The 9,827-nt window shown below is 42.0% G+C and overlaps 2 protein-coding genes and 1 long non-coding RNA gene across 4 annotated transcripts; 1 reads left to right on the forward strand and 2 right to left on the reverse strand.

Annotated features, from left to right (window-relative positions):
• Nucleotides 1-1,204: 1,204 nt before the first annotated feature.
• On the reverse strand, nt 1,205-3,148 carry LOC146384536 (voltage-dependent calcium channel subunit alpha-2/delta-4-like). Its single transcript, XM_084932638.1, has 4 exons — nt 3,026-3,148; nt 2,763-2,883; nt 2,316-2,393; nt 1,205-1,321 (listed from the first exon to the last, which is right to left on the reverse strand). The coding sequence occupies exons 1-4, from the start codon at nt 3,082-3,084 to the stop codon at nt 1,226-1,228; spliced, it is 354 nt and encodes a 117-aa protein (XP_084788764.1). The 5' UTR covers nt 3,085-3,148; the 3' UTR covers nt 1,205-1,225.
• Nucleotides 3,149-3,753: 605 nt separating this feature from the next.
• Nucleotides 3,754-7,662, forward strand: LOC146384537 (uncharacterized). Of its 2 annotated transcripts, XM_084936517.1 has the most exons (3): nt 3,754-5,354; nt 6,627-6,671; nt 6,764-7,662. In XM_084936517.1, the coding sequence occupies exons 2-3, from the start codon at nt 6,632-6,634 to the stop codon at nt 7,660-7,662; spliced, it is 939 nt and encodes a 312-aa protein (XP_084792643.1). In that variant the 5' UTR covers nt 3,754-5,354; nt 6,627-6,631. The 2 variants fall into 2 exon arrangements, with proteins under 2 accessions (XP_084792643.1, XP_084792642.1); XM_084936516.1 differs by lacking the exon at nt 3,754-5,354 and having other exon boundaries at nt 6,567-6,671.
• Nucleotides 7,663-8,710: 1,048 nt separating this feature from the next.
• Nucleotides 8,711-9,237, reverse strand: LOC146384538 (uncharacterized). Its single transcript, XR_014800881.1, has 3 exons — nt 9,074-9,237; nt 8,916-8,998; nt 8,711-8,824 (listed from the first exon to the last, which is right to left on the reverse strand). It is a non-coding gene; the product is annotated as an uncharacterized LOC146384538 (long non-coding RNA).
• Between the last annotated feature and the right edge of the window lie 590 nt (nt 9,238-9,827).

Genomic DNA, 9,827 nt, shown 5'->3' on the forward strand with positions numbered 1-9,827 from the left:
TAATAACCAATAATAATGTTGTAGAGTAGTAACAAGAATCATAACTTAGATTTATAGAGCACCCTTCAAAGTACCCGAGGTTTCTTTAGACACAGAAAAAAGGCTTCAGTGAGCATGTGACATTTCAGCTGCTTTTTGAGATGGAGGATCACAGATCTCAGAGGGGAGCATGTTTCAGAGTGAAAGCCCTGCTCCCAAAGGACCGCTGTCTGGAGTGCTTGATGGAGAGTGAGCATTTGTACTGAGGAAGGTAGAGTCCAGCGTGGGGAGCAAGAGCATGAAGGGATTGGCATGTGAGGAGGATTGTATAGGACATACTGGCTTTCACTGGGAGCCAGTGGAGGTGTGTAGCTAGGAGATGATTCAGGGTCACCTGATCAGCCCTAACTACTCTCTGTCACAGACGAATATTCTAAGCCTAATCTTAAAAGTAGAGTTGAGTGTCTGTCATCCAAACCCAAAGTGGGACAGCTGAAGGCTCTGCCTCCCATCCTACTTTTAAAAACTCGAAGAGTGTAGTGTAATGTAAGCCTGCAGTGTGAGAGCGACGTGCTCGGTCCTGATAATGAGGCGCTCTGAGGTCTTTAAGATGTGAGTCTGATCAGTCAGGACTTTGTATTTGAGGAGAAGGATGTGAAATTCGGAATTTAACAGGGAACCAATGAAGAGAAGCTAACATGAGCGTAACATGATCTCTTGCAGCGCTGTTGTGCATTTACACCTGCTTCACATAGCAGCTGATCAGCGGTGCAGAGGTACGAGAGCACTGAAGCCCATGAGCTCTGTAAGAAAAATTTTTTTTTTTTTGTCCGAATTTGAGAGTTTTGGTAAATCGAGGCTGTAAAACTCTACATTTACACATCAGTTCTGTATCAAAAAGCTACAAAGGTGCTACATTCTTGTTCCGGTGTAATGGCAACGCGTCTCCACGCACAGGCTGCACTGTCCAGGAGGGGGTCCCCCCCCTTATCATTTCTCCTCCAGCTGCAGAGCCACTGCAAAGCTGATCCAGAGTCAGTTTAGAGTCTATTACAGGTTTTAAGAAAACCTTGTGTAGCCCTTTATTTGTGCTGCAAAGTGAGGCCGATCAGCAGCTGAGACAGTTTCTCCGTCCAAGTTTGTCTCTTATTCAAGTAAAAAAAAAAAAAATCCTTTGGCTACCTGCTGGATGTTTAAGTCTCCGCCTCACTGTCACGTTCATCTTGATTGGTGGGTTCATTTTGGTTTAGAACTCAGCGACCAATGAGACGAGCAGAGAGGCAGAGAAGAGAGAGAGCGACAGGGAGATGGCTGCCGCCCCGCCGCAGTCCTTAGCGTTCTCCTGTAGGACGAAACAAATGTGATGCTCAGTCCTTTCATAGCAGTTTCTCTGAGTACATCAGCGTTCACCTGTTTCACCACACAATCATTAGTTAGCTTTACAGAATGAACAGCAGATCATGGATGACTTGATGTATGAAGGGTCAGTGAAGTTGATTTTTCTGTCCGTACTCTGGACTCATTTTAGCATAAATTATATTCTAACGCGTGCATACTTAAAGCGAGTAGACCTACAGTATCACAGTTTTTCTCTTTTTCTCTGCTTTTCTTAGATGCACTCAAACCTTCTGTTTACATGGGGCAGCCAATCAAACGACAGCTGGGTTAAAGGGAGGAGGAGCTAAAAACAGCTTACTTCAGACTTGAGTGCTAGAAAATAAGGCAACATATTTTTGGTTTGGCTTCTTTAGTTCTGAACCAACTGATGCAGAGTCTGAGATATTTAACCCACAGTCTGAGTGTTCCTTTGGAGAACATCCTGACATCCTGATAAATGATGCACCACAGTCCAGTGTAAGCAGTAGATTATTACAAGCTATGACCCATCATGCAAAGCTCTTCTAGGGGAGTCCAAGAATAAAAATAAGGAGCTGGAAATGTGCCCAAAACATCTGCTTTAAACAGCCATCAAGTGTGACGGGACTGATGTTAGAGATTATACACAAGCTGCAACAACGACTGTTAAATGATTAGTGGAACCTTTAAAGTGAAGAATTTGAATCCCTTAAAAAAATCACTCTTAACAAAAGAGGTGATGTTCTGCTTTTCAGCTGACTGTTGGATGTGCTGCAGGACAGAGGTGCGTCAGTACCCGATTGACCCTGAGACCTGCTTCGCCTTTATTTATTTCACACACAGACACACACACCTTATGTGTTGTTGCTAGTTTTCTGTGTGAGATTCTTTATTTGCCTTTAAAATCACCACGTTTGTGTTTGTTAAATAGTCTTGCAGTTCTTTTGCGTTCACAGTCAGCAGTGGGGCTCAGCACTGACCTTTGGGTGGTAGGCGTGGCATGACTCAGGGCGCCGCCGCACCTTCTGGGATTTCATCCTGTTGCACTTCACTGTGGCGTTATGTTCACAGATATTAAGGAAAACTGGAAGCTCGCTGTGAACAACCGTCGATCGGCAACGCCTGACTTTCTGGGAATAAATATATAATGGGGACGAAATTTTGTAGAAACAAAGCATGCCGTAAATCTGAAGTTTCAAAGCCTCAGCTAAGAGCAAACAGATGTTGTGAGACTGCTCAGATAATCTATTAATGTTCTCATCATTGGCTGTGGAGTGGCAGTGAACTGCATCACTGATCTGAGGGAAAATAAGGAGATTACAGCACAAATGTGATTTTCCAGGCTGAATGCAGTCTTGCCCTCCCTGCAGTATTTGTGGCTGTAAGCATCCAGCAGGGGGCAGCATTTTGCTGCTGAGTATGTGAAGGATATATTTGATCTCTTTGGGCTCCAGCAGAATGGCTCCATACTGACGGGAGCAGTCACAGTAGGCCTGAGTCACGACCAGAACCAGGTTACTGTCAGGAATCTGCTGCACCACAAACATCCTGAAACGCAAAGAAGGCCGCAGTCAGTCACTGCCAATCATTCAATTATGCTTAAGTTGAAACTTCCTCGATTTAAGACCAGATTAACAAACTATGAATGAAGCTTGTTTTGATTTTTAAAGTGTGTGTGTGTGTGTCATACTTCTGGCAGCGTCCACACTTGTTGAGGCTGTTGGCCTCTCTGACAGACGGGTCGTACATGAAGCCTGGGTAAGCTGTGTCGCAGGGCTGCAGCGCGTCCAACTTCTTCTGCTTATGAGCTGTGGAAACCACACACACACACACACACACACACACACACACACACACACACACACACACACTTGGTTTAAATGACACGACTGCATTCAGCAAGATATGGTCTTAACAAGTAATAACCCAGCATTAGTGCAGCATAACTGGCTTCAGCTGCTCTTCATTATGTTAAATCCCAGGATGAACCTGGTCATGAATTTGTCATGCTGCAGTGTCCAGTCAGAGGCGAGCAGCAGCCAGAGTATTTAATGTGTGAAACCAGATGAGATGATGCTGATAATATAACAGCAGTAATTTTATCAGCAAGTTGTTGATCAGTGCAGTCTGATAGAAACAGCTGAGTCTCCCACATTTTCATAGTTGACTGGAACATCTTCATCTCTATCATAATGTACCTGTCAAATAAATTATTATTAGTCCTTTATTTATCCAGGTAAAAATCTCACTGAGATTAACATCTAATTTCCAAGAGAGACCTGGCATCATGGCAGCAAAAGTCAAAAGTACATGCATCACATAATTACATAACAATTAAAAAATCTAGAGTGTGATTAAAGTGGTGGGTGGGTTCTTTTACATTTTGAGAGGAACCAATTGAGTCTAATAACAGATTAAATGCCATGTTGAGGCTGTCATTTTTAGCATCTACATGGATGTTAAAATCACCCACAATAATTATTTTATCTGAGCTCAGAACTAAATTAGATATAAAGTCTGAGAAATCAGACAGAAACTCTGTGTAAGGCCCAGGTGGACGATAGATGATAACAAGTAAGACTGGTTTCTGAGTTTCACAGCTGGGGTGGACAATGTTAAGCATCAGGCTTTCAAATGAATTAAAAGTCTGTCTTGGTCTTTCATTAATTAATAGGCTGGTGTGAAAAATTGCTGCCACACCGCCCCCTCGGCCTGTGCTTCGAGGTTTCTGGTAGTTAGAATGACTCGGGGGTGTTGATTCATTTAAACTAACATAATCATCCTGCTGCAACCAGGTTTCTGTAAGGCAGAGTAAATCAATTTGTTGATCAATTATTAAGTCATGTACTAACAGAGACTTGGAGGAGAGAGACCTGATATTTAATAATCCACATTTCACTGTTTTACTCTTTGGTTCAGATGTGGATACTGTACTGTTCTTTCTTTGTAATTGTTTATGTTTAAGTTGTTTGTTGCAATACAAGACACAAAAAACCAGGTAGAAGTCCCGGGACCATGACATGCAGGTGGTTACATATGGTTAAAATGATTCAAATGCAGTAAGTATGCACGTTTCTCATATCAGTATAGTCCATAACTGGATTATTGTCTGTAGCCCACATGATTAAACACTTTAGTTACATAAAACATGTGAGTTTAGATTTTATCTACTGTATAGCCTGTATAGGAAATTAATATGTAGCCCAATAAGTATAAAATCCAGAAAGCTACACAACATGGGGCGGTTCACAGGTCTAACTTGAGTTTCACACAGTTTTTATTAGAACACAATCAAATTGTTAAATGCTTAAAGTACACAAAATGTCAGAAATCTGCACCGTCATGAACAGAAATTTAAAGCTAATTTTTCGTGATTTGTTGATTAACCCTCCGAGGTCTAAATCCCACGTTGTGCACATCAACATCACAGATTTGTACAAATAAAGTTTATAACAAAGACATGTTAAATATTAAGCTCTGGAAACAGCTTGGTTGTTGTTGTTTGGAACATGTTGTTTTGTTGCCATAGCGATGCCTCCAGGGAAAAATTAGGGAGCAGAGCAAGAATGAGACCATATTAGTGGATATATGTTTGATAACTTTGCCTAACAACCATAAAGAAATGTTTTATATTTTGTGTGTTATTGAGCTTTAATCCTGCATGAAGGCCAAGATGAATCTCTTAGAGTAGAACTTTACAGGAACTATTAGAATAAATAAAAATAATAACACATTGACTGCTTTAGTCTTTTAGATTCACTTCTGTCTGTTTTTTTTGTCTCCATTTAAAAGATATCAAACTCTGAGCAAACAACTTGATGTAAAAAGAATCTCTGCACATTCCGCAGTCTTTGCTGCTAAAGTGACATCACAGCATTTAAGCATGTTTTGAATGAAAACATCAGCATATGAACACAAAACTGAAGAGACACTGCAACCGTATGAAAGCAGACCACTATTTAGTGACATTTCGACGTTTCCCTGAGGATTAACTGCTCTGTAATTTACCAAGAACTAAAGTAAGCTCAAATTTCAGTTTATAAACTTAAGATCATTTACTTAAATATATAAAGCCGGATTTTCCTGCTTGCCAGGACAGTATTTATGTACTTTACATTGTGCAAGACTAGACTATATTTTCCATCATAGAGAGGATGATGTGGATCTATTATTCAGGAAAACAAATGAAGACTTAACTATTTGTCAGCTGATGTAATATTTGACAAATTATACATAAATTAGAAAATGTTCTTAATCATATCTGAGTGACAGAAGCTCTTTTTAACACGATTATTTCTGAGATTATTTTGTTCATTTAGGAAAATAGAGAAGACTTTTGTTCTCAAACAAACTATTAGAATTTCTGAGAAACTGAGGCTGCGTCCACATGTACACGGCTGTTTTTGAAAGCGCAGCTTTGTCTCTGCATTTGGGCCTTTCGTCCACACCTAAACAGCAGATTGAGTCACTGAAAGGTGAGATTTTTAAAAACTCCTGCCAGGGTGGAGATTTTTGAAAACGACGTTTTTGTGTTTAGGTGTGGACGAGGAAAACGGACATTTACTCAGGCAATGTCAAAAGTGTGCGCCGCTGTTGACGCTGTGGCCACGTTAGTGTTTACATGAGATCAATTTCTACAATGGCGGATGTAGACAACATACTGTGTCTGTTAATCTTAGTATCTGCAGTTTTTACACACTTACATATACACACACAGTTACTGTGCCTCCATTTAGAAACACAGAGGCATCAGAGTGCGCATCAGACGTGGATTCTACATTCAACACAGTCGGTTTGGAATAAATGTCATTTTAAAAAATGACATTTATGTACGCTGTATGCATTTTGTCCATTCCAAAGTTGTGAGTCTGTTCCAGCCAAAATGCTGTCTTTAGTTATTAACATTTGAAACGATGAAGGCAAGTGAAAGTAACACAAAATTAGCTGCTTTTCCAGAAAAAGACAAAAACTTTTCAGAAGCACGTAAGGTTTTGTGAGGTTTTCCCACCCAGGCTTCTAGACTTCTGATTGGCCAACATTTCTACACGGTTAAGATTTGGCGTGTTCTTGACAGCGTTTCACTTTGTTTTTAGCATTTACATGTGGAAGGAGATATTTTTTCAAAACTGCACATGTGGACTGGATTTTTTTTAAACGAAAAAGGAAAACGTGCGTTTTCAAACATAGGCGTGTACGTTCGGACGCAGCCTAAAGTCATCACAAAAAAAGCAAATTCTCTGAACATTCTGAGTTGAGGTTTACTGATCATTGTTGTTTTGTGTTCCTTGTAGTCAAAATGAGTGGAAGAGGAGATGGATCACAAAATAACCGTAATGGTAAGCACATGTGCTCAGTCTTGAAATTGATGAAAAACAGATTTTCAGCAGATAGTTATGAATGCTAATTAAAAGATTAAATGATCTTGCAGGCCGACAGGTTAACCCACAAAGGTTTTCAAGTGGAGATCAGGAACATGCTAACCGACCAGCTAACCAACCAGCTAACCAACCAGCTAACGAAGATATTGGTGGACTCCGGGGCTTCGTGGTCGATCGTTATCGTGCTCTCCGTGATATTTGTCGGAGGCTGGATGCGCTAATAGCTTCAGTATTGAATCAATATGACGATTACCTTTACGATGACTATGTCAATTACAACAATGTCAACATTCAAAATAATAATGTGAGGGACAATAATGCCAATGCTGACAACAATGAACAGCATGAGGATCATAATGCTGTTGTTGTCGGTGGCATTGAAAATGAGGATTCTGATGAGGCATTTGAAGACTGTGAGGATGTTCACCAGTACATCCCAGAAGAGGACCCTCAGCCAGGTGTTTCCAGGAGGAGGTCTAGAGAGATGGATGAAGAAGATGTGGAACCAAACAAAAGAATCAGATGGAGCGAGGAGTTTTCTGATGATGACTCTGACTTCTTCTCTGCTTGCGACACTGATAGCGAGGGCTGTCCTCATGTTGGTAATATTGCCGATGAGGACATCAATCAGCAGGTAACAGAAGAAGAAGCACAGCCTGGTGGATCCACGAAAAGGTCCAGAGAGGAAGATGTTGACGAAGAAGGTCGTAATAGCAAAAAATCCAGGCTTGCACACTCTGATTCGGGGACCAGCTCAACTGTGTACGACCACTCTGAGAGCAGCAGTGATGAACTTTTTGAAGATGCGCACGAAGAGCTTGACAACCATGAAGCTGGAGGCTCGAGGAAGCGTTCCCGAGAGGATTTTGAGGAAGAAGAGGAATACTTGCCTGTGTGCAAATTTCGGAGGTGTTCAACTGAGTCCACCAGCAGCAGTGATGAAGACTAAGACTATTTCGACGGGTTTCTTCAGTATCCTTTTAGTAGGCTGATGGGCTACTCAGGTGACCCTGAATCCTCCATGCTGCAATAAGCTGGGCATACACTGTGCTGCGATTTTTTTCAGTCGCGTTATTCAGCTCCTGCTCAAACTTTACGATTGACTCGCAGGGGTGAGAAGTTTGTGCCGTGGCTTGTGTCCAGATGACACGCCGCACCGCCGTTCTACTCCGTCTTTTCACTCTCATTTCTGCGTTTGCGCGTGCGCAGTGTGAGACGCTGTGACACCCTCGGGACGACCGACAGGATTTCAAACAGGTTTGATTTTCTTACGAGCAAACGATTGATGATCGGGAGCTGGTCGTGAGGCGTTAATCGCTTCTCGTTACCCCATGTAGACGATGCACGACACACGATCAAGGCCAAACTCGGGACGACCCCCAAAACGGTCGCACGACTGAAAAATCGGCTCAAAATGGGCCAAAAATCGCACAGTGTATGCCCAGCATTAGGCTGCCGGGGGATTCCCATGATCCACTGGGTGCTTCTTCTTCGCCCACTATGTTTAATAGGCCTCTCTGCACTGAATGGTACTTGTTATTAACCTCTGGTTCTCTTCCACAGCATGTCTTTATCCTGTTTTACTTGCCCCTCCCCAACCGGTCGCAGCAGATGGCCGCCCCTCCCTGAGCCTGGTTCTGCTGGAGGTTTCTTCCTGTTAAAAGGGAGTTTTTCCTTCCCACTGTCGCCAAAGTGCTTGCTCATAGGGGGTCATATGATTGTTGGGGTTTTCTTTGTAAGTATACCTTACAATATAAAGCGCCTTGAGGTGACTTTTGCTGTCATTTGGCGCTCTATAAATAAAATTGTAAAGCGCTTTGAGTGGTCCCGAAAAGCGCTATATAAATGCAATCCATCATTATTATTATTATTATTAAAATTGAATTAAAAATTGAATAGATGTCACTGTGATGATTTCTTCCCTCCATAGAAAGCTTAGACCCAAATGCAGATTCAATGCACATGGTTAAACTATTTATGAGACTTTGTTTAAAGAGAGGGAATGGAGAACGTGGCTCGAGCTAGGAGTGTCAGCAGAGAGCAGGAACCAGAGGAAAAGCTATCGAGAGACTGAACACCTGGCTCCTGATGGGAACAATCCAACGGGAATTCTGCAACAGAGGGAGAAGAAGTTGAAGTTGAAAGATTTACGCTGTGTCACATGAAAATATTCCTTTGCAGCATTTGATTGAAAATAATTACTTTGATTCCATCACATCTTAAATGAATAGTGCTGGACGGGTAAGGGAGTTTGAGGGTAGGATGAGTATGTTGGCAGAGGAGACCTAAACACAGGGAAAACAAGGTTAAACACAGGGAAGGAGCAAGCCAGAACTGGAGCAGAGGTGAAGCCTAGTTACCACTGGAGATGGCAGAACAAACTGGCGAGGAGTAGCAGGCAGCGCTGGTTTAAGAAGCCCTCCTGCTGATTGTTTGCAGATGAGGCCCAGGTGAGATGCTGGAAACTCCACCTCTGAAGTGTGGACACAGTATCCCGATTCCACGTGGAAAAGCCCCTCAGACACTTCCATGGTGCATGAGAAGAAGGATAAGAAAGCATTCATTGTCCATCCATCCGTCCGTCAGCGTAATGCCTGAAGGTTTATTCAGATGTAAATATATTACATTTTTAAATAAAGATCATCAGTGTTTTTAATGACACTGCATTTCATTCACGTGTCTCTATTGGACAGTGTTGTAGAAGTCACAGAAGACAGGAATCAGTTCCAGCTTGGCCTGACGTTTGATCACTAGTGTCCTGTTTTGTATTTGAGAAAAGAGACATACGACTGAAGGTCCATAGTGCGTCAAAACAATGATTTTATTAAAACACATATATGTGGTGAAGATGGGCTCTGCAAAACATCAGCCTCGATCTCCCCAGAACAGTACACGGGTGTGATATTTATACATATGATGACAAGTAATATGCGTCACCGCAGATGCATGTTCCAGTAACTCCAGCCTGGACATATTCTAAAAAAGAACAGTTACTTCCTCTCCCACCCACCAGATGCTTCCTGTTATTCCACTCTCTGGGCTTATCAGAACTAAACTGTCACGTATGCAGGTAAACAACTTTTGGAGTCAGTTTCTAAATACTGTATATTCAGG

Source organism: Perissodus microlepis, chromosome 7, assembly GCF_051167445.1.
Source record: "Perissodus microlepis isolate ML-2025 ecotype Zambia chromosome 7, ASM5116744v1, whole genome shotgun sequence".
Classification (NCBI taxonomy): Eukaryota; Metazoa; Chordata; class Actinopteri; order Cichliformes; family Cichlidae; genus Perissodus; species Perissodus microlepis.